This window comes from Bombina bombina, chromosome 1 (genome assembly GCF_027579735.1).
Source record: "Bombina bombina isolate aBomBom1 chromosome 1, aBomBom1.pri, whole genome shotgun sequence".
Lineage (NCBI taxonomy): Eukaryota > Metazoa > Chordata > Amphibia > Anura > Bombinatoridae > Bombina > Bombina bombina.
The window spans coordinates 192035377-192060083 of NC_069499.1; the positions used below are offsets into that span (position 1 = coordinate 192035377).

Genomic DNA, 24707 nt, shown 5'->3' on the forward strand with positions numbered 1-24707 from the left:
GCTTTGCAAATCTGATCAACAGAAGCTTCATTCTTAAAAAGCCCAGGAAGTAGAAACTTACCTAGTAGAATGAGCCGTAATCCTCCGAGGCGGGAATCCACCCGACTCCAAATAAGCATGATGAAACAAAAGTTTAAGCAAGATGCCAAATAAATGGCAAAAGCCTTTTGACCTTCCTAAAACCAGAAAAGATAACAAACAGACTAGAAGTCTATCTGAAATCTGAATAGCTTCAACATAGAATTTCAAAAAACTCTTACCATATCCAAAGAAAGTAAGAATCTCACCAAAGAAGTTTTAGTAAAACAATAATTCCTCCCTAATGTTGTTAGAATTTACAACTTTAGGTAAGAATTGAAATGGGGACAGCAAAAACCACCTTATCCTGATGAAAAAATCAGAAAAAAGAGATTCACAAGAAAGAACAGATAATTCAAAAACTGTTCTAGCTGAAGAGATGTCCAAAAAGAACAATACTTTCCATGAAAGTAATTAATGTCCAGAGCAAGCATATGCTCAAATAGAAGAGCCTGAAAAGCCTTCAGAACCAAATTAAGACTCCAAAGAGGAGAAATTGGCTTAATGACAGGTTTGATACGAATCAAAACCTGAACAAAATTATGAATATCAGGAAGTAACACTGCCTTATTCTGATGAAAAATCAGAAAAGGATATTCACAAAAAAGAGCAGATAACTCAAAAATTCTTCTAGCAGAAGAAATAACCAAAAGGAACAATACTTTTCCAAGAAAGTAATTTAACGTTCAGAGAATGCATAGTTTCAAACGGAGGAGCCTGTAAAGCCCTCAGCACCAAATTGAGACTCCAAAGAGGAGAGATTGAATTAATGACAGGCTTGATACGGACCAAAGCCTGTACAAAACAATGAATATCAGGATGATTAGCAATCTTTCTGTGAAAAAAGAACAGAAAGAGTAGAGATTTGTCCCATCAAAGAACTGAAGACAAAACCTTATCCAAACCAACCTGAAAAAATTATAAAATTCTATTAATTTTAAAAGAATGCCAAGAAAAGAAGATCTTCCAGACTCGATAATAAATCTTTCTAGAGACAGATTTACGAGCCTGAAACATAGTATTAATCAATGAGTCAGAGAAACCTTTATGACTAAAAATCAAGCATTCAATCTCCATCCCTTCAAATTTAATGATTTGAGATCCTAATGGAAAAAATGGGCCTTGAGAAAGAAGGTCTGGTTTAAACGGAAGTGTCCAAGGTTGGCAACTGGCCATCCGAATGAGATCCGCATACCAAAACCTGAGAGGCCATGCTGGAGCCACCAGCAGAACAAACAAATACTCCATAAGAATTTTGGAAATCATTTTGGAAGAAGAACTAGAGACGGAAAGATAATTCCAAAGAAATGTCAATGCATACACTACTTCCGCCTGAGGATCCCCGGACCTGAATAGGCCCCTGGGAAGTTCTTTATTCAGATGAGATGCCAACAGATCTATTTCTAGAAATGCTCACATCTGAAAAATTGAAAAACATATCTAGGTATGAGAGACTATTCTCCCGGATGTAAAGCTTGATTAACAGAGATAATCCGCTTCCCAAATATCTATACCTGGGAAAAAAACCACAGAATTTAAATAGGAGCTGGATTTAGCCCAAGCTAATATCCGAGACACTTCTGTCACAGCCTAAGGACTGATAGTCCCACCCTGATGATTGACATACACCATAGTTGTGATATTGTCTGAAAAACAATAAACGTATCTTCTTCAAAAAGAAACTAACTGAAAAACTCTGAGAATGCACGGAGTTCTAAAATATCAAATGGTAACCTCGCCTCCTGAGATTTCCAAACCCCTTGTGCTGACAGAGATCCTCAGACAGCCTCCCAACCAAAAAGACTCACATCTGTAGAGATCATGGTCCAGGTTGAAAGAAACGAAGAGACCTGTAGAACTAAATGATGGTGATCTTAACCACCAAATCAAGGTAAATATTAGGATTCGAAGATTTAAAATGTGAAATCCTAGAATCCCTGCACCATAATTCAGCATAAAAAACTGGAAAGGTTCTTTCTATTGAAAATGAGCAAAGGGAATTGAATCCAATGCTGTGGTCATAAGACCTAAAACTTCTATGCATGTATAGCAACTGAAGGAAATAATAGAGACTAAAGGTACCGACAGACGGAACCCAATAAAATTGTCCCTTGTCTGATAGAGACAAAGACAGTGACACAAACTATCTGGAAACCTAAAAAAGGTGACCCCTGTGTGAGGAATCAAGAGCTTTTGAAAAAAAGATCCTCTAACTTTGTCCTGGAAGAACAAAGTGAATCATATGAGATTCCGCATCCTCAGAAAATAATCTGAATGAAAACAGAAAAATGAAAATATGCATTTATTGTATCTAATGAAAACAAATAATGCTATCACTGACCAAAAAAAAGGCAGAATAGTTTGAATAAAACTCCAAAACCCAGTTCCTAAAAATGGAACTGGAAGAAATACCCCAGAAGATTCCAGGTCTGAGCAGCGCTAGAACCCCACGGGTGATCAGCCATGCTTCAACAGTACCCAAAATATATAGGACCGAAACACACTTAAATAAAGTGTTAGCCTTACTGGAATAGCTGGAATATAATAGAGAAAAAAGACTTCTCACAGACGGTTTATTCTGAACTTATTATGTACCCAAAATCAAAGAAATTTGGACCGAATAGAATCAAATAAATTTCAAAAAGTCTTAACCTGCCCCTTACCAGCCGAGCTGGAATACGGCACGAACATCGCAATTTTAAGGAGCTGATTTCGAACTGAAAAATTTCCAATTAAAAACATGTTACTTGGGAAAGAATTCAGGAATTCGTTCCTTAATAAGAACAACCAAACTAATATAAGCTTAAAGTTTTAGTCTTAGAACTTAATCTTGAAGCCCAGAGTAACAGTTTAAGAATTGAATCCAATTATAAAACAAATAATTGATTATCTTAGAACAAAAGAAATATGGATTTTTAGAAATCACAAAATTCTTCTAGCTAAAACAGCTAAAGACATAGATTAAACCTCATTTGCGAAAATATTCAATAAAATGAAGACACAAATGAAATTATTAGGATGATAGTCCAGTAAAAGGACCAGTCAACACACTGGACTTGCATAATCAATAAATGCAAAACAACAAGACAAATGAAACAGCACCTAGTCTAGTAAATTTTGTCCCTTTAACAATGCTAAAATAAATCATAATCTGATACTTGATCTTAAAGTAAACAGAAAAAATGAAGCAATTTCAACATCATCCAAATAAATCACAGGTCCAAGAAAAGTACCTGAAACTAAATAATTTTCCATAAATAAGATACAACCATCTAAAGGAAAATAAATACTATTTTGCTATAGAAACAATAGCTTAATTAGTAGGAGTAGAGATAGCCCCAATAAATTGGAGAACCCTCCAAATTGAATTTAACTGCCGGCAAAGAATATAGTTTAAGACCTTTGAAGAAGGAATAAAAGAAAATTCTCAGCCTATTCCATTCCCTAGTATGAGGAACTGGAAAAAAAAACTCTGAAAACACAGAAGAATAAATAAGCAGAAATAAAATGTTAGCTAGTCTTGAAAAAGAACTAGTTACCTTAAAATCCAAAATAATCAACACCTTTTCAACAAAGAACAAATGTACTTTAATAAAAAAATAAAAAAGTAGATTTGTTAGTGTCAATATCTGATGAAGAAAATTCTGAATAAGAAAAAAACATCATCAGAGAAGGATAAATTAGTATATTGATGGTCATTTGAAACTTCAATAATTAAACAAGAAGTTTGAAAAAAAACTAAAAAATTTTTATTAGAAGGCACGAAGTCAGACAAAGCCTTTAAAATAGAATCAGAAAAATATTCTTATAAATCTAAGTATTTCTTGTACATAAGATGTAAAAAGAATAGCAATATATAAAGCATAAATACTAATGGATTCTGCATATAAAAGTTTAACATGAAACTTATAACAAACCATAGCTAAAGATAAACATTCATAACATTGAAAATAAATGAACTTAGCTTTGGTAGGACTGAACTCAGTCAACGGAATCCCTTAGTACGTTTTGAAACAGGAACAGTGAAATCTTGCAATATGTAATAGAAAAAAACAAAATTTAAAGCAAAATTATCAAATTCCTTAAATGACAGTTTCAGGAATGGGAAAAAATGCAAAATAATAAGCTTCTAGAAACCAAAAGCAATAAAAAAGTGAGGTTTAAATAATGTGAGGAAAAAAGTGGAACAAAAAAGATGCCCACATTTTTAGGCGCCAAATACGACGCCCACATTATTGGCGCCAAATACAACGCCCATATACTTGGCGCCAAATACAACGCCACATCCTCTGACGCCGAAACCGACGCCCACATTTTTTGGCGCACAAAAAATGTCTGAATACGCATGCGTCAAAAAATGACGTTAACAGAATACAACTTCCGGCGTCAACTACGGCGCCGGAAATTACAAATTTTTGCGCCAAAAAAATCTGCGCCAAAAATGACGCAATAAAAAGAAACATTTGCTGCCCCCGCGAGCCTAACAGCACGCGGGAAAAATGGTCAATTGAAAATTTTTAAGGTAAAGAAAAAATAATTGAAATGCATAATCCCAAATAATGAAACTGACAGTCTGAATTTAAAGGAATACTGATTATCCTGAATCAAGGCAAATATAAGTTTATAGACATATATTTAGAACTTTACATATAAAGTGCCCAACCATAGCTTTGAGTGTCATAAATAGAAATAAGATTTACTTACCCCAAGACACTCATCTACATATAGTAGATAGCCAAACCAGTACTGAAACGAGAATCAGTAGAGCTAATGGTATATTAGAGTATATCGTCGATCTGAAAAGGGAGGTAGGAGAAAAAATCTCTACGACCGATAACAGAGAACCTATGAAATAGATCCCGTAGAAGGAGACCATGGTATTCAAATAGGCAATACTCTCTTCACATCCCTCTGACATTCACTGCACTCAGAGGAAAACCGGGCTCCAGCCTGCTGCGAAGCGCATATCAACGAAGAATCTAGCACAAACTTACTTCACCACCTCCATGGGAGGCAAAGTTTGTAAAACTGAATTGTGGGTGTGGTGAGGGGTGTATTTATAGGCATTTTAAGGTTTGGGAAACTTTGCCCCTCCTGGTAGGAATGTATATCCCATATGTCACTAGCTCATGGACTCTTGCTAATTACATGAAAGAAAATACTTTGTTCTGTTACCCTCATGTTGACTTAAAGTTTTCTTTCTATATGTAGCCTGTAAACTACTAAGCGAGACTACAACAACAGTAGATTCACATTTACATATGGAATTCTTTTTTTATAAGAAAAGTTTGAAACCAGAAAAGCCAGAAAACTTCGAGATAATTTGGAATTTTCATCCATTAACTTTTTTTTTCTTAGTCAATTGAGCACTACCCGTATACAACAGCTGTGAAAAAACAGAATTTATGTTTACCTGATAAATTACTTTCTCCAACGGTGTGTCCGGTCCACGGCGTCATCCTTACTTGTGGGATATTCTCTTCCCCAACAGGAAATGGCAAAGAGCCCAGCAAAGCTGGTCACATGATCCCTCCTAGGCTCCGCCTACCCCAGTCATTCGACCGACGTTAAGGAGGAATATTTGCATAGGAGAAACCATATGATACCGTGGTGACTGTAGTTAAAGAAAATAAATTATCAGACCTGATTAAAAAAACCAGGGCGGGCCGTGGACCGGACACACCGTTGGAGAAAGTAATTTATCAGGTAAACATAAATTCTGTTTTCTCCAACATAGGTGTGTCCGGTCCACGGCGTCATCCTTACTTGTGGGAACCAATACCAAAGCTTTAGGACACGGATGAAGGGAGGGAGCAAATCAGGTCACCTAAATGGAAGGCACCACGGCTTGCAAAACCTTTCTCCCAAAAATAGCCTCAGAAGAAGCAAAAGTATCAAACTTGTAAAATTTGGTAAAAGTGTGCAGTGAAGACCAAGTCGCTGCCCTACATATCTGATCAACAGAAGCCTCGTTCTTGAAGGCCCATGTGGAAGCCACAGCCCTAGTGGAATGAGCTGTGATTCTTTCAGGAGGCTGCCGTCCGGCAGTCTCGTAAGCCAATCTGATGATGCTTTTAATCCAAAAAGAGAGAGAGGTAGAAGTTGCTTTTTGACCTCTCCTTTTACCAGAATAAACAACAAACAAGGAAGATGTTTGTCTAAAATCCTTTGTAGCATCTAAATAGAATTTTAGAGCGCGAACAACATCCAAATTGTGCAACAAACGTTCCTTCTTCGAAACTGGTTTCGGACACAGAGAAGGCACGACTATCTCCTGGTTAATGTTTTTGTTAGAAACAACTTTTGGAAGAAAACCAGGTTTAGTACGTAAAACCACCTTATCTGCATGGAACACCAGATAAGGAGGAGAACACTGCAGAGCAGATAATTCTGAAACTCTTCTAGCAGAAGAAATTGCAACCAAAAACAAAACTTTCCAAGATAATAACTTAATATCAACGGAATGTAAGGGTTCAAACGGAACCCCCTGAAGAACTGAAAGAACTAAGTTGAGACTCCAAGGAGGAGTCAAAGGTTTGTAAACAGGCTTGATTCTAACCAGAGCCTGAACAAAGGCTTGAACATCTGGCACAGCTGCCAGCTTTTTGTGAAGTAACACAGACAAGGCAGAAATCTGTCCCTTCAAGGAACTTGCAGATAATCCTTTTTCCAATCCTTCTTGAAGGAAGGATAGAATCTTAGGAATCTTAACCTTGTCCCAAGGGAATCCTTTAGATTCACACCAACAGATATATTTTTTCCAAATTTTGTGGTAAATTTTTCTAGTTACAGGCTTTCTGGCCTGAACAAGAGTATCAATAACAGAATCTGAGAACCCTCGCTTTGATAAGATCAAGCGTTCAATCTCCAAGCAGTCAGCTGGAGTGAGACCAGATTCGGATGTTCGAACGGACCTTGAACAAGAAGGTCTCGTCTCAAAGGTAGCTTCCATGGTGGAGCCGATGACATATTCACCAGATCTGCATACCAAGTCCTGCGTGGCCACGCAGGAGCTATCAAGATCACCAACGCCCTCTCCTGATTGATCCTGGCTACCAGCCTGGGGATGAGAGGAAACGGCGGGAATACATAAGCTAGTTTGAAGGTCCAAGGTGCTACTAGTGCATCTACTAGAGTCGCCTTGGGATCCCTGGATCTGGACCCGTAGCAAGGAACCTTGAAGTTCTGACGAGAGGCCATCAGATCCATGTCTGGAATGCCCCACAGTTGAGTGATTTGGGCAAAGATTTCCGGATGGAGTTCCCACTCCCCCGGATGCAATGTCTGACGACTCAGAAAATCCGCTTCCCAATTTTCCACTCCTGGGATGTGGATTGCAGACAGGTGGCAGGAGCGAGTCTCCGCCCATTGAATGATTTTGGTCACTTCTTCCATCGCCAGGGAACTCCTTGTTCCCCCCTGATGGTTGATGTACGCAACAGTCGTCATGTTGTCTGATTGAAACCGTATGAACTTGGCCCTCGCTAGCTGAGGCCAAGCCTTGAGAGCATTGAATATCGCTCTCAGTTCCAGAATATTTATCGGTAGAAGAGATTCTTCCCGAGACCAAAGACCCTGAGCTTTCAGGGATCCCCAGACCGCGCCCCAGCCCATCAGACTGGCGTCGGTCGTGACAATGACCCACTCTGGTCGGCGGAAGGTCATCCCTTGTGACAGGTTGTCCAGGGACAGCCACCAACGGAGTGAGTCTCTGGTCCTCTGATTTACTTGTATCTTCGGAGACAAGTCTGTATAGTCCCCATTCCACTGACTGAGCATACACAGTTGTAATGGTCTTGGATGAATGCGCGCAAAAGGAACTATGTCCATTGCCGCTACCATCAAACCTATCACTTCCATGCACTGCGCTATGGAAGGAAGAGGAACGGAATGAAGTATCCGACAAGAGTTTAGAAGTTTTGTTTTTCTGGCTTCTGTCAGAAAAATCCTCATTTCTAAGGAGTCTATTATTGTTCCCAAGAAGGGAACTCTTGTCGACGGAGATAGAGAACTCTTTTCCACGTTCACTTTCCATCCGTGAGATCTGAGAAAGGCCAGGACTATGTCCGTGTGAGCCTTTGCTTGAGGAAGGGACGACGCTTGAATCAGAATGTCGTCCAAGTAAGGTACTACTGCAATGCCCCTTGGTCTTAGCACCACTAGAAGGGACCCTAGTACCTTTGTGAAAATCCTTGGAGCAGTGGCTAATCCGAAAGGAAGCGCCACGAACTGGTAATGCTTGTCCAGGAATGCGAACCTTAGGAACCGATGATGTTCCTTGTGGATAGGAATATGTAGATACGCATCCTTTAAATCCACCGTGGTCATGAATTGACCTTCCTGGATGGAAGGAAGAATTGTTCGAATGGTTTCCATTTTGAACGATGGAACCTTGAGAAACTTGTTTAAGATCTTGAGATCTAAGATTGGTCTGAACGTTCCCTCTTTTTTGGGAACTATGAACAGATTGGAGTAGAACCCCATCCCTTGTTCTCCTAATGGAACAGGATGAATCACTCCCATTTTTAACAGGTCTTCTACACAATGTAAGAATGCCTGTCTTTTTATGTGGTCTGAAGACAACTGAGACCTGTGGAACCTCCCCCTTGGGGGAAGCCCCTTGAATTCCAGAAGATAACCTTGGGAGACTATTTCTAGTGCCCAAGGATCCAGAACATCTCTTGCCCAAGCCTGAGCGAAGAGAGAGAGTCTGCCCCCCACCAGATCCGGTCCCGGATCGGGGGCCAACATTTCATGCTGTCTTGGTAGCAGTGGCAGGTTTCTTGGCCTGCTTTCCCTTGTTCCAGCCTTGCATTGGTCTCCAAGCTGGCTTGGCTTGAGAAGTATTACCCTCTTGCTTAGAGGACGTAGCACTTTGGGCTGGTCCGTTTCTACGAAAGGGACGAAAATTAGGTTTATTTTTGGCCTTGAAAGACCGATCCTGAGGAAGGGCGTGGCCCTTGCCCCCAGTGATATCAGAGATAATCTCTTTCAAGTCAGGGCCAAACAGCGTTTTCCCCTTGAAAGGAATGTTAAGTAGTTTGTTCTTGGAAGACGCATCAGCTGACCAAGATTTCAACCAAAGCGCTCTGCGCGCCACAATAGCAAACCCAGAATTCTTAGCCGCTAACCTAGCCAATTGCAAAGTGGCGTCTAGGGTGAAAGAATTAGCCAATTTGAGAGCACGGATTCTGTCCATAATCTCCTCATAAGGAGGAGAATCACTATCGACCGCCTTTACTAGCTCATCGAACCAGAAACACGCGGCTGTAGTGACAGGGACAATGCATGAAATTGGTTGTAGAAGGTAACCCTGCTGAACAAACATCTTTTTAAGTAAACCTTCTAATTTTTTATCCATAGGATCTTTGAAAGCACAACTATCTTCTATGGGTATAGTGGTGCGTTTGTTTAAAGTGGAAACCGCTCCCTCGACCTTGGGGACTGTCTGCCATAAGTCCTTTCTGGGGTCGACCATAGGAAACAATTTTTTAAATATGGGGGGAGGGACGAAAGGTATACCGGGCCTTTCCCATTCTTTATTTACAATGTCCGCCACCCGCTTGGGTATAGGAAAAGCTTCTGGGAGCCCCGGGACCTCTAGGAACTTGTCCATTTTACATAGTTTCTCTGGGATGATCAAATTCTCACAATCATCCAGAGTGGATAATACCTCCTTAAGCAGGGCGCGGAGATGTTCCAACTTAAATTTAAATGTAATCACATCGGGTTCAGCTTGTTGAGAAATTTTCCCTGAATCTGAAATTTCTCCCTCAGACAAAACCTCCCTGGCCCCATCAGACTGGTGTAGGGGCATTTCAGAACCATTATCATCAGCGTCGTCATGCTCTTCAGTATCTAAAACAGAGCAGTCGCGCTTACGCTGATAAGTGGGCATTTTGGCTAAAATGTTTTTGATAGAATTATCCATTACAGCCGTTAATTGTTGCATAGTAAGGAGTATTGGCGCGCTAGATGTACTAGGGGCCTCCTGAGTGGGCAAGACTCGTGTAGACGAAGGAGGGAATGATGCAGTACCATGCTTACTCCCCTCACTTGAGGAATCATCTTGGGCATCATTTTCATTGTCACATAAATCACATTTATTTAAATGAGAAGGAACCCTGGCTTCCCCACATTCAGAACACAGTCTATCTGGTAGTTCAGACATGTTAAACAGGCATAAACTTGATAACAAAGTACAAAAAACGTTTTAAAATAAAACCGTTACTGTCACTTTAAATTTTAAACTGAACACACTTTATTACTGCAATTGCGAAAAAATATGAAGGAATTGTTCAAAATTCACCAAAATTTCACCACAGTGTCTTAAAGCCTTAAAAGTATTGCACACCAAATTTGGAAGCTTTAACCCTTAAAATAACGGAACCGGAGCCGTTTTTAACTTTAACCCCTTTACAGTCCCTGGTATCTGCTTTGCTGAGACCCAACCAAGCCCAAAGGGGAATACGATACCAAATGACGCCTTCAGAAAGTCCTTTCTATGTATCAGAGCTCCTCACACATGCGACTGCATGTCATGCCTCTCAAAAACAAGTGCGCAATACCGGCGCGAAAATGAGGCTCTGCCTATGATTAGGGAAAGCCCCAAAGAATAAGGTGTCTAAAACAGTGCCTGCCGATATATTTTTACCAAAATACCCAGATTAAATGATTCCTCAAGGCTAAATATGTGTAATATATGAATCGATTTAGCCCAGAAAAAGTCTACAGTCTTAATAAGCCCTTGTGAAGCCCTTATTTACTATCTTAATAAACATGGCTTACCGGATCCCATAGGGAAAATGACAGCTTCCAGCATTACATCGTCTTGTTAGAATGTGTCATACCTCAAGCAGCAAGAGACTGCTCACTGTTCCCCCAACTGAAGTTAATTCCTCTCAACAGTCCTGTGTGGAACAGCCATGGATTTTAGTAACGGTTGCTAAAATCATTTTCCTCATACAAACAGAAATCTTCATCTCTTTTCTGTTTCAGAGTAAATAGTACATACCAGCACTATTTTAAAATAACAAACTCTTGATTGAATAATAAAAACTACAGTTAAACACTAAAAAACTCTAAGCCATCTCCGTGGAGATGTTGCCTGTACAACGGCAAAGAGAATGACTGGGGTAGGCGGAGCCTAGGAGGGATCATGTGACCAGCTTTGCTGGGCTCTTTGCCATTTCCTGTTGGGGAAGAGAATATCCCACAAGTAAGGATGACGCCGTGGACCGGACACACCTATGTTGGAGAAAGCTGTTGTATATGTTTTGGTAAGTGATATGAAAGTCAAAATTAAACTCATGATTCAAACAAAATGTTACAACAAAAAAATCTACCAATTCTCTTGTTATCATTTGTTAAAACTTGGCTCATTTCCATAAAAGCATAATGTAGCAAGCCCCAGCCTGCCCTAAGCAAAATATGGAAGCGGTGTTTGTAACAATGTTATACATATAGTTCTAAAGACATGTGCATGCTCCTGAGCCTGCGTTATTATGCGTTCATGAAAAGGCACTAAGTTTCAACAAAGGATACCAAAAGAAACAGGTACAATTTGACAGTACAAAGTAAATATTTGTAAAACCAGCTGCTGGACTACAAGAAATGATCTTAAGGTGGATTATGTGTCCCATTACCTCAGCAACATCCGATGCACCAGGCTCGTGGATCTTACAATATGGACCAGTTTTCCAGGCTTCTGTGTCGCCACAGTCGCAAAATCCTCCTCCCAAAGAGGAATGCATCTGAACAGTAACAACACACTGTTATTAAGAGGCTCATAATTAGGTAATGAAATACAATGCAAACATTATGTTAAAATAAAGCAGAAATTATTATAGTGAATGTGACATTTTTAAAATTGGAAGTTAAAGGAACAGTATACTATAAAATAGTTTTTCCCTTAATGTGTTTCCAATTAATTTTTTTACCAGCTGCAGAGCATACAATGTATGAGATTTGCTTTTTTAAGGTTTGTGTATATGAATTTGCTGATTTGGGGTTTTAAAGCCACAACCTAATAAAATGGGTTGAGCTTGTAGGTATAATCAGATCTCATTACTTTATCACATTGTGTACATATTCCTGCTTCTTTATCTTATATCTGTCCGTAAACCAATCACCAATACTTGGAGAGAACAATGGAAAATTTACATTTTATTACCCTATCTCTTTTATAACCCACTGGAAGTGTAATTTCTTGTACTGGCTGTGTTAACACAGCTTGGCCTCGAGGCCAAAAACATTTAGAATAGGTGGGGATACCACAGGCTAAATAAACTAATTCAAATGCCAATATAAGGTTAATGGAAATACTTGTAAACAATTTAATGCACTCCAGCAGGTAAAGTGGATCATTGGGAACAAATTAAAGGGGAGAACATTTTTGAGTAAACTGTCCCTTTAAAATACTAATAAGCAGCAGGTTTTTAAAAGCTTAATTAGCACATCATTGTGAAACGAGATTTTAAATCATTTAGAAAAACTACATTTTGAATGTCACATTGATTTGTATTATTTGATGTTACTATGCGACCAGATACAGGGCCGGCGTTTTATATTAGGCAGTATAAGCAGAATAGGCAGTCGCCTTATAGCGCACCAGCAGGGGGGCGCTGAGAGCAGTGCCGACTACCGAGGATAATCTGCCACCCTGAAGCGCTGATTATAAATGAATGTAATAATGATATTACATTTATTATTTATTAAATTGTAATTTGTCCACCATCATTTGATTCTTTTATTTTTTATTGCAGATTCCCTCGGTGCCCGCTGGCTGTCTCCCTCCCTCCCTGCATGCGGCTGCGCCTGAAACGCTTATGCTTAGTGTCTAAGTCTAATTAGTACTCCTGTCTGTCCCTGCGCCGGCCCGGCTATTGTATAGCCTATTTGTATGTGGGCTGGCACGCCGCGCTGCGTCAAAGAGTGGAAGAGGCGGAGCTCACTTGCGCAGCCTGTCTACATGACGTCTATCAGAGTCAGACTCAGACACTTATGACTCACTCGACTGAGAGAGGGAGAAATGGTGAGGGAAGCAGCCGGGATGAGCTGCCTGACTCCACGTGAGAGGCTCACACACATCTGCACCAAAGAGCCACTAATGTTGCCCAGAGATTGCTGTTGAAGTTAGTCAGTTTAGTTGCAGAACTTGCAGTGACATGTATCCTTTCATTTAAAATGGTACTGTGATCTGCATGAATAATACCTCCTGATCAGAATACCATTAACACCCACACACACACGACAGTAAAACACCATGGCAGCTCTGCCCTTTCCAACTGCTGTGCATCTTCCTGCAGTTGTAATATCTCTTTGTGGCAAGTGCAGCACAACCACTGTCTGACTTGCTATGCAGCACAACCACTGTCTGATTTGCTATGCAGCACAACCACTGTCTGATTTGCTATGCAGCACAACCACTTTTATGACTTTCTATGCAGCACAACCACTGTCTGATTTGATATGCAGCACAACCACTGTCTGACTTGCTATGCAGTACAACCACTGTCTGATTTGCTATGCAGCCCTACCACTGTCTGATTTGCTATGCAGCCCTACCACTGTTTGACATGCTACCTATGTTCTGAACCAAAAATGGGCCAACTCCTAAGCTTACATTCCTGCTTTTTAAATACAGATACCAAGAGAACAAAGAAAAATTGATAATAGGAGTTAATAAGAAAGTTGCTTTTTACATGTTAGAAAAAATGTGGGTTTCATATCCCTTTAACTATCAATGGGATGGTATCTAAGGGGGGGGGGGGGGGGGCAACATGTATCCTCTCCTGTGTGGCCAAAAATCCTAGCACCGGCCCTGACCAGATACATTTTTCACTGTGCATCAAGAGTAATCCTATAGATGATTAAGCACAGTAATGGAAAACAAATTTTATGCTTACCTGATACATTTCTTTCTTCCTGGATTTGGATGGTCCACAACGTCATTTAATTACTAAGGGGAATATCACTCCTAGCCAGCAGGAGGAGGCAAAGAGCACCACAGCAAAGCTGTTAAGTGTCACTCCCCTACCCATAATCCCCAGTCATTCGACGGAAGGTAAATGGAAAAAGAATAACACAAAGGTGTAGAGGTGCCTGAGGTTTAGTCAAAAATAACTGTCTTAATAAAGGGTGGGGTCGTGGACTCTCCATATCTGGAAAGTAAGAAATTTATCAGGTAAGCATACATTTTGCTTTCTTTCCTAAGATATGGAGAGTCCACAACGTCATTTAATTACTAGTGGGAACCAATACCCAAGCTAGAGGACACAGAATGAACAGGGAGGGAGAACATGACAGGCAGACCTAAACAGAAGGCACCACCTCTTGAAGAATCCTTTCTTCCAAAAGATGCCTCAGCTGAAGCAAATGTATCAAACTTGGAAAATTGAAAAAGTATGCAGAGAGGACCAAGTTGCAGCGTTGCAAAGCTGTTCCACAGAAGATTCATCTTTAAAAAGCCCAAGAAGAGGAGACAGCCCTAGTGGAATGAGCTGTAATTCTCTCAGGAAGCTGCTGTCTAGCAGTCTCATAAGCAAAATGAATCATATTTCTCAATCAGAGGGAAAGAGAAGTAGCCTTCTGACCCTTACGCTTTCCTGAGAAACAAACAAACCGTGTAGAATACTGACGAACATCCTTAGTCGTCTGTATGTAGAAATTTAGAGCACGCACAACATCCAAGTTGTGCAACAGACGTTCTTTATGAGAAGGAGGATTGGGACAGAGAGAAGGAACTACAACTTCCTGATTAATATTTCTATCCGAAACCACTTTAGGAAGAAACCCCAATCTAGTATGAAGAACCTCCTTATCCGCATGAAAGATAAGGTAAGGCGAATCACACTGTAGCTCTCCGAGCAGAAGAGATGGCTATAAGAAACAAAACCTTCCAAGATAGCAACTTAATATCTATGGAATGCATTGGCTCAAGTGGAGCCTGCTGCAAAACTTTAAGAACAAGATTAAGGCTCCAAGGAGGAGCAACAATAAATAAATAAACCAAGCTAAGGACAATTGAGGCCAAGCCATGAGAGCATTGTAAATCGCTCTCAACTCCAAGATGTTTATGGGGAGAGCAGAATCCTCCCAATTCAATAGTCTTTGCACCTTTAACGAGTCCCAGCCTAGCAGGCTGGCGTCCGTGGTCACAATCACCCAAGAAGGTCTCCAGAAGCATGTGCCCTGAGAAAGATGGTCCTGAGAAAGCCACCATGGGAGAGAGTCTCTTGTCGACTGGTTTAGATCTATCCTCTGAGACAGATTCGAATGGTCTCCGTTCTATTGTCTGAGCATGCATAATTTCAAAGCTCTCAAATGGATTCAAGCAAAGGGAATGATGTCCATGGAAGTGACCATCAGACCAATTGCTTCTATACATTGAACCACTGATGGCCGAACAGTAGACTGAAAAGAGAGGAGAGAATTTTGAATTTTCTGACCTCCATCAGAAAAATTTTCATAGATAGGTAATCTATTATGGTCCCTAAGAAAACCACCCTTGTAGCTGGAACAAGGGAACTCTTTTCCAGATTCACTTTCCAACCGTGGAAACGTAGAAAAAACAACAAGATCTCTGTATGAGAGTTTGCTTGTTGAAAAGATGGCGTCTGAACCAATATGTCGCCCAGGTATGGCGCCACTGAAATTCCCTGAAACCTGATCACTGCCAAGAGGGCAACCAGAATCTTTGAGAAAATTCTTGGAGCAGTGGCAAGGCCAAACGGAAGAGCCACAAACTGAAAAGGGTTTGTCTAGAAAGGCGAATCTCAGGAATTTGTGATGATCCCTGTGATTGGGAACACGAAGACACGTGTCCATGTCTATAGTTGTCATGGACTGACCCTCTTGGACCAAAGGAATAATGGAACAAATGTTTTCCATTTTAAAGGACAGTACCCTGAGAAACTTGTAGAGGCACTTTAGGTCTAAAATGGGTCGAAAAGTTCCCTCTTTTTTCTGAGCCACGAACAGATTTAAATAGAATCCTAGACCCTGTTCCCTTACTGGAACTATCACTCCCAGGGATGAAAGGTCCTGAAGAATGTTCAAGAATGCCTCTTTTTGTATCTGGTCTGCAGATAATCTTGAGAGGTGGAATCTGCCCCTGGGAGGGAAAGTTTTGAATACTATTTTGTAACCCTGAGATACTATGTCCACAGCCCAAGGATCTGGGGCATCTCGCTTCCACGCTTGACAAAAAGGGAAAGTCTGTCCCCCACTTGATCCGAACCCGGACCGTGGGCCGACCCTTTATGCTGTTTTAGACTCAGCTGAGGGTTTCTTTGATTGCTTCCCCTTATTCCAAGACTGACTGGGCTTCCAAGAAGACTTGGACTGCTCCTGCTTGGAAGAGGGAGACTTTTGACCTTTGAAGTTACGAAAGGAACGAAAATAATTTTGACGTCCTTTGAGTCTGTCTTGCGGTAGAAAAGACACTTTTCCACTCGTAATATCAGAAATTATTTCTGCCAGACCAGGTCCGAACAAGGTCTTCCCCTTGTAAGGAAGCCCCAGAAGCTTGAACTTAGAGGTAACATCAGCTGACCAAGATTTTAGCCACAATGCCCTGCAGGCTAGGACAGTGAAGTCAACCATCTTGGGTCCCAGTCTAATAACTTGCATGTTAGCATCAGAAATAAAGGAATTGGCTAGTTTGAGAGCCTTAATCCTATCTTGGATCTCCTCCAATGGAGTCACTACTAAAATTGATTCAGACAAGGCGTTGCACCAATAAGATGCCGCTCTTGCTACTGTGGCAATATAAACTGCAGGTTGCCATTGAAGACCTTGATGAACATACATCTTCTTTAAATAAGCTTCCAGCTTTTTGTCCAAGGGATCCCTAAAGGGATCGTAGTTCTCTTAGCCAGAGTAGAAAGAGCCCTTTCTACTTTAGGCACCATGCGCCAAGAATCTTTAAAGGAGTCAGCAACAGGAAACATCTTTTTAAATACAGGAAACGGGGAGAAAGGAATCCCTGGCTTCTCCCATTCCTGTGAAATAATCTTTGACACGGGCTGGGACAGGAAAAACTTCCACAGAGGAAGTAACATAATAGTACTTATTAAGTTTACTAGACTTTTTATGGTTGACAACGACAGAAGTATTGGAGTCGTCCAAAGTAGCCAATACCTCCTTTAACAGTACACAAAGGTGTTCAAGCTTAAATCTGAAGTTTACTTCTTCAGTATCAGATGAAGGAATAATACTGTCGGAAACTGAAATTTCGCCCTCAGAGGCTACCGGCGTATCCTCCTCATCAGACTTATGAGGGAGGGCAACCTGCGTAGCAGTAGGTGGAACAGAAACCTTACTATCTAAATGTCTAATTTTCCTCTTGCGTTTTCCCAGCATAGGAAAAGCAGATAATGCCGCAGATACCGCAGAAGATACCTGTGCAGCAAAATCTGCAGGTAAATAAACTCCTCCAGGAGGCTGAGAGGGCACTGTATGCGACGCCATAGAGGCTTAGGACGTTTGAGGAGAAAGCTGTGGCATTGCCTGAACAGCATCATCATGAGAAACATTGGGTTTAGAGGTCAACAATTTATATTTGAATTGAAGTGTTCTAGCTAAACATGCAGCACAGAATTGCATAGGCAAAACAATTTGTGTCTCTAGAAATAACAATCATTTGTCAAAAAACACAGACTCTTGGTCCATGTCCATAATACTAAATAAAAAATTCCCCAAACTGTAGAAGTATTTTAAATAGACTGTCACTTTAAGAAATTTTAATACCACAATTTGGCTGCCAGAAGTCTCTAAAACGATTGTATAGTAGATTGACACTGAAGAGACTGAAATTCAATGACTCCGCTCCGTGAATATACGAGAGCAAAGAGAAGTAAAAGGCGCGCGTTTGCCTCTGCTTACAACATAAGATGCAAGTAACTGCAGTTGGTTTCAACCTCAAGCAGTTTGTCAGTTAGCCTGTTCTAGCTAAGCAAGCAAAGAAAACCAACTGCCAAATTTTAAGTTTATACATAAAACCTTGTATAATACATAAGCCACACACATACTAATGAAGTATTTCAACAAAATTAGCCCAAAGAGGAAAAACGTCCCAATAAAGAGAAGATTAACCCCTAGTCTCAACATACATAATGTGCCTGCCCACTGCCAAAGAAAATCCTGTATAAAGGATTTTAAAAATGTCCCCATCTACTGCATATGACATATTCTTCTGAAGTGCAAGTACAAGACCTGTAGTAAAAGAAAGAACAGAGTAACCAACTCTGGCTTTCTGTACCATGGGCAGCAACGTGTTAGGAAACAAAGCAAGGACTACCTCACAACTTCCTAACTGCTTAAAAGCCACCACTACTCTACTGAAGAGATTGCCGTGGACTCAACTAAACCCAAATCCTTGCTTGCAGGGAAAAAGTACCCGAAAAAGGAATTAATTTCTTCAGACACCAAACTTCACCTCCTCCATTGACAGTGGCAAAAAGAATGACTGGGGATTATGGGTAGGGGAGTGACATTTAACAGTTATGCTGTGGTGCTCTTTGCCTCCTCCTGCTGGCCAGGAGTGATATTCCCACTAGTAATTGAATGATGTTGTGGACTCGTCATATCTTAGTAAAGAAATAAGTCAATTAGATGACCATGAACCCTTGAATAATATTGAAGTGTTACAGGTAGAATAATAACAAACTCAAAATTATAAATATTCAGAGGTCATTGTGCTAATTAGTAACTATAAAATATACATCAGTATCAGTTGTCAGTTAATTTAGTTTATTACTATAAAACTTCAAGCAAATGATCCATCCTCTGACTGAAATGGCTGAACCTATAACCAGAACTCATAGTTAGACTATTAACAATGGCTTCCTAAAGTCTATGTAAATAGCCATCTGTCAATGAATCAAAACCACAAAAGAATAAAAGGCTATAAGTGGTGCTGAATAAGAGAAATATATTCAATCACAATGGAGTATACGTTTTTATATTTTACTTTTTATTCATAATAGCAAACAATGTATCATATGACATGCACAAAAGCAATGCTTTCTCAGCTGGCAAAAAATAAACTAAGTAGCACATAACAGCTGAATGACCTGTGTCCCGAAGCTTGCTTCAGGTGTGGTTCAACTATCAATCAATGTCCACAAGAGGCTTTCAAAACAGGCACTCTTTATTAAATAGGGGGCAAAAGCTAGTGAAGTAGAGGCTAATACAAAGAGGATCCTTACACTAACGTACGGCTTTTTTTTTTTTTTTCTTAAACAACTTTATTGCAGATAGTTTAATTTTACATATATTGGAGACGCAGCTCCATTTTGTAACATACAACAGTGGTTGTTCTCTTTGTGTAAATTATAAACAAAATATAAAGTTTGTCAGTACAATCTATACGATCTCCTCCTTTTTGCTTGTCAGTTATGTTTTGTTTTATCACATAGGCTATTTCGTCAACGATGTAGCAAAGAAATTTCTAAACAGAGTCCCAAGTGGTAACTGATAAGTTACAGGAGGAGGCATACAGGTTGCACGGTATTGAATTTAGTATTAGAATAAATCAATATTAACTTATAACAACAAGGTCCCGACCCATCCGCACCTGAATTATCTTCACCCAGTGTTGATTCTCACACTAGTTCCAATGTGTTTCGTAGGTTCTACATATTTATTTTTGTTTTAGTTTGAACATACACTAACGTAAGCCTTAACACAATAATTCTAATTCCAATTAGAAAAATAAAGAATAACAGACACAAAGTATCCGCCATTTGCTTGAAAACATCTTTGCACACTCAGGGCATTCTCTCAACCAATTGGGATGTTTTTGCAACAGCTTTGAAGGAGTTCCCATATATGCTGGGCACTTATTGCTCACTTTTCCTTCAGTCTCTCTGGTCAAACTCAGCCTAAACTGTCTCTAGTGGGTTTAGGTCAAATGACTGAGGTCAGGTCAGTTCATCCCACACCCCATTTTCCCATCACTCTCTTTCTTTGTTGAGTAGCCCTTACACATCCTGAAGTGGTGTTTTGGTTTATCGTCCTATTGAAAAAAATGACAACCCAACTTAGTGCAAACCAGATAGAATGGAGTGTTGCTGCAGAATAATGTGGTAGCCATGCTGGTTAAGCGTGTCTACAATTTAAAATACATTTTCAATGGTGCCACCATCAAGGCATCCCCATACTTTATCATGGGAAACACACATCCAGAGTCCAAATTTTGACTGGTAGAGTTTTAAAATTCTGGCAAATATATTAATCATGATTGCTTCTTAAGCTACATGAATTAATTACAGTTTCAACTTATCAATTTTTCACAAAACGTTTATGGATAAAATATTTAGTAGAATATAAATAAGTTTGAAAAGCCAGCCTGTAGATTGTAAACTCTATAAAAAAAGGGACCTCGTCATCTTGTATTTATTTAGATGTCATTATGTACCCCTACTCAAGTACCTGGTGCTAAAAAATAGGTGGTGCTTTACATAAACATGATAATAATAAGATGTAGATTAATTGTAAATGCATCCATTTTTTTTAGATTGAGTCTTTGTTATATTGATTTTAATAACACATTTGTATGAAGCAGTATTTATTTATTAAATGGATATGAAATCCAAAATTTTTTTCATGATTCATATAGAGTATGCGATTTTAAACAATTTTCTAACTTAGTTCTATTATCAATTTTTCTATGTTCTCTTGGTATCTTTTTTTGAAAAGCAGTGACATATGAGGAGGAGCCAACCCATTTCTGGAGGATGGCAGCAATTTTGCAAGAACGTTATCCATTTAGATGGCAGCACTATTTCCTGCCATGTAGTGCTCCAAAATTTGATAATAGAAGTAAAACTGAAACTTTTTTATTAAATGGTATGCTCTGTCCGAATCGCAAAAGAAAATTACACTGTTAGACTAACACGCATGTATGTGTAGGTTTGTTTTTTTTATAGGATAAATAAGACTAAAAATTGAACCCTAATTATTTAATTATATTTCTATTTAATTTTCATTGTTTTGTTTCATGTCGATTATGTCATGATGGTGTAAAACTCTATTTTATGTCAGCAATAGAAAAAACTCATATCACACTGAATATAAACAAAGGCTTACATAAGCTATAACCTCAGACTAAAAGTAATCAAAAACACAATTTATGCTTACCTGATAAATTTATTTCTCTTGTGGTGTATCCAGTCCACGGATCATCCATTACTTGTGGGATATTCTCATTCCCAACAGGAAGTTGCAAGAGGACACCCACAGCAGAGCTGTAATATAGCTCCTCCCCTAACTGTCATAGCCAGTCATTCGACCGAAAACAAGCCGAGAAAGGAGGAACCATAGGGTGTAGTGGTTACTGTAGTTTAAATTTAAAAATTACCTGCCTTAAAATGACAGGGCGGGCCGTGGACTGGATACACCACAAGAGAAATAAATTTATCAGGTAAGCATAAATTGTGTTTTCTTTTCTAAGGTGTATCCAGTCCACGGATCATCCATTACTTGTGGGATACCAATACCAAAGCTAAAGTACACGGATGAAGGGAGGGACAAGGCAGGAACTTAAATGGAAGGAACCACTGCCTGTAAAACCTTTCTCCCAAATATAGCCTCCGAAGAAGCAAAAGTATAAAATTTGTAAAATTTTGAAAAAGTATGAAGCGAAGACCAAGTCGCCGCCTTGCAAATCTGTTCAACAGAAGCCTCATTTTTAAAGGCCCAAGTGGAAGCCACAGCTCTAGTGGAATGAGCTGTAATCCTTTCAGGAGGCTGCTGTCCAGCAGTCTCATAGGCTAAGCGGATTAAGCTCCTTAGTCAAAAAGAAAAAGAGGTTGCCAAAGCCTTTTGACCTCTCCTCTGTCCAGAGTAGACAACAAACAAAGCAGATGTTTGACGAAAATCTTTAGTAGCTTGTAAGTAAAACTTTAAAGCACAGACCACGTCCAGATTGTGTAACACAAGGATGGAACCACAATCTCTTGATTGATATTCTTGTTAGATACCACCTTAGGTAAGAACCCAGGTTTGGTACGCAGGACTACCTTATCCGTATGAAAAATCAGATAAGGAGAATCACATTGTAAGGCAGATAGCTCAGAGACTCTACGAGCCGAGGAAATAGCTACCAAAAAAAAAAAAAAAAAAAAAGAACTTTCCAAGATAAAAGTTTGATATCTATGGAATGAAGAGGTTCAAACGGAACTCCTTGAAGAACCTTAAGAACCAAGTTTAAGCTCCATGGTGGAGCAACAGGTTTAAACACAGGCTTGATTCAAACTAAAGCCTGACAAAATGTCTGAACGTCTGGAACATCTGCCAGACGCTAGTGAAAAAACATAATTTATGCTTACCTGATAAATTCCTTTCTCCTGTAGTGTAGTCAGTCCACGGGTCATCATTACTTCTGGGATATTAACTCCTCCCCAACAGGAAGTGCAAGAGGATCACCCAAGCAGAGCTGCTATACAGCTCCTCCCCTCTACGTCACACCCAGTCATTCGACCGAGAACCAAACGAGAAAGGACAAACTATAGGGTGCAGTGGTGACTGGAGTATAATTTAAAAATTTAGACCTGCCATAAAAAACAGGGCGGGCCGTGGACTGACTACACTACAGGAGAAAGGAATTTATCAGGTAAGCATAAATTATGTTTTCTCCTGTTAAGTGTAGTCAGTCCACGGGTCATCATTACTTCTGGGATACCAATACCAAAGCTAAAGTACACGGATGACGGGAGGGACAGGCAGGATCTTTATACGGAAGGGACCACTGCCTGAAGAACCTTTCTCCCAAAAACAGCCTCCGAAGAAGCAAAAGTGTCAAATTTGTAAAATTTGGAAAAAGTATGAAGAGAAGACCAAGTTGCAGCCTTGCTAATCTGTTCAACAGATGCCTCATTCTTAAAGGCCCAAGTGGAAGCCACAGCTCTAGTACAATGAGCTGTAATTCTTTCAGGAGGCTGCTGTCCAGCAGTCTCATAGGCTAAACGTATTATGCTACCAAGCCAAAAAGAGAGAGAGGTAGCAGAAGCTTTTTGACCTCTCCTCTGTCCAGAATAAACGACAAACAGGGAAGAAGTTTGGCGAAAATCTTTAGTTGCCTGTAAATAAAATTTCAGGGCACGGACTACATCTAGATTGTGCAGAAGTCGTTCCTTCTTTGAAGAAGGGTTAGGACACAATGATGGAACAACAATCTCTTGATTGATATTCTTGTTAGTGACAACCTTAGGTAAGAACCCAGGTTTAGTACGCAGAACTACCTTATCTGAATGAAAAATCAGATACGGAGAATCACAATGTAAGGCTGATAACTCAGACTCTACGAGCCGAGGAAATAGCCATTAAAAACAGAACTTTCCAAGATAACAATTTAATATCAATGGAATGAAGGGGTTCAAACGGAACACCCTGTAAAACGTTAAGAACTAAATTTAAGCTCCATGGTGGAGCAACAGTTTTAAACACAGGCTTAATCCTGGCAAAAAGCCTGAACGTCTGGAACTTCTGACAGACGTTTGTGTAAAAGAATGGACAGAGCTGAGATCTGTCCCTTTAAGGAACTAGCAGATAAACCCTTTTCTAAACCCTCTTGTAGAAAAGACAGTATCCTAGGAATCCTAACCTTACTCCATGAGTAACTCTTGGATTCGCACCAATGTAAGTATTTACGCCATATTTTATGGTAAATCTTTCTGGTAACAGGTTTCCTAGCCTGTATTAAGGTATCAATTACTAACTCCGAAAATCCACGCTTTGATAAAATCAAGCGTTCAATTTCCAAGCAGTCAGCTTCAGAGAAATTAGATTTTGATGTTTTAAAGGACCCTGAATTTGAAGGTCCTGTCTCAGAGGCAGAGACCAAGGTGGACAGGATGACATGTCCACTAGATCTGCATACCAGGTCCTGCGTGGCCACGCAGGCGCTATTAGAATCACCGATGCTCTCTCCTGTTTGATTTTGGCAATCAATCGAGGAAGCATCGGGAAGGGTGGAAACACATAAGCCATCCCGAAGGTCCAAGGTGCTGTCAAAGCATCTACCAGGAGCGCTCCCGGGTCCCTGGACCTGGACCCGTAACAAGGAAGCTTGGCGTTCTGGCGAGACGCCATGAGATCTATCTCTGGTTTGCCCCAAAGTCGAAGTATTTGGGCAAAGACCTCCGGATGAAGTTCCCACTCCCCCGGATGAAAAGTCTGACGACTTAGGAAATCCGCCTCCCAGTTCTCCACTCCAGGAATGTGGATCGCTGACAGGTGGCAAGAGTGAGACTCTGCCCAGCGAATTATCTTTGATACTTCCATCATCGCTAGGGAGCTTCTTGTCCCTCCTTGATGGTTGATGTAAGCTACAGTCGTGATGTTGTCCGACTGAAACCTGATGAACCCCCGAGTTGTTAACTGAGGCCAAGCCAGAAGGGCATTGAGAACTGCTCTCAATTCCAGAATGTTTATTGGAAGGAGACTCTCCTCCTGAGTCCATGATCCCTGAGCCTTCAGGGAATTCCAGACAGCGCCCCAACCCAGTAGGCTGGCGTCTGTTGTTACAATTGTCCAATCTGGTCTGCTGAATGGCATCCCCCTGGACAGATGTGGCCGAGAAAGCCACCATAGAAGAGAATTTCTGGTCTCTTGATCCAGATTCA

General features: G+C 40.2%; 1 protein-coding gene across 5 annotated transcripts in view; it reads right to left on the reverse strand.

Moving 5' to 3' along the window:
- Positions 1–24707, reverse strand: part of UBR1 (ubiquitin protein ligase E3 component n-recognin 1) — a 693945-nt gene that overhangs the window by 529351 nt on the left and 139887 nt on the right. For all 5 annotated transcript variants that reach the window (XM_053697798.1, XM_053697801.1, XM_053697800.1 and 2 more), the window contains exon 4: positions 11724–11831. In XM_053697798.1, coding sequence (XP_053553773.1) covers positions 11724–11831 — 108 coding nt within the window. The remainder of the gene's footprint in view (positions 1–11723; positions 11832–24707) is intronic.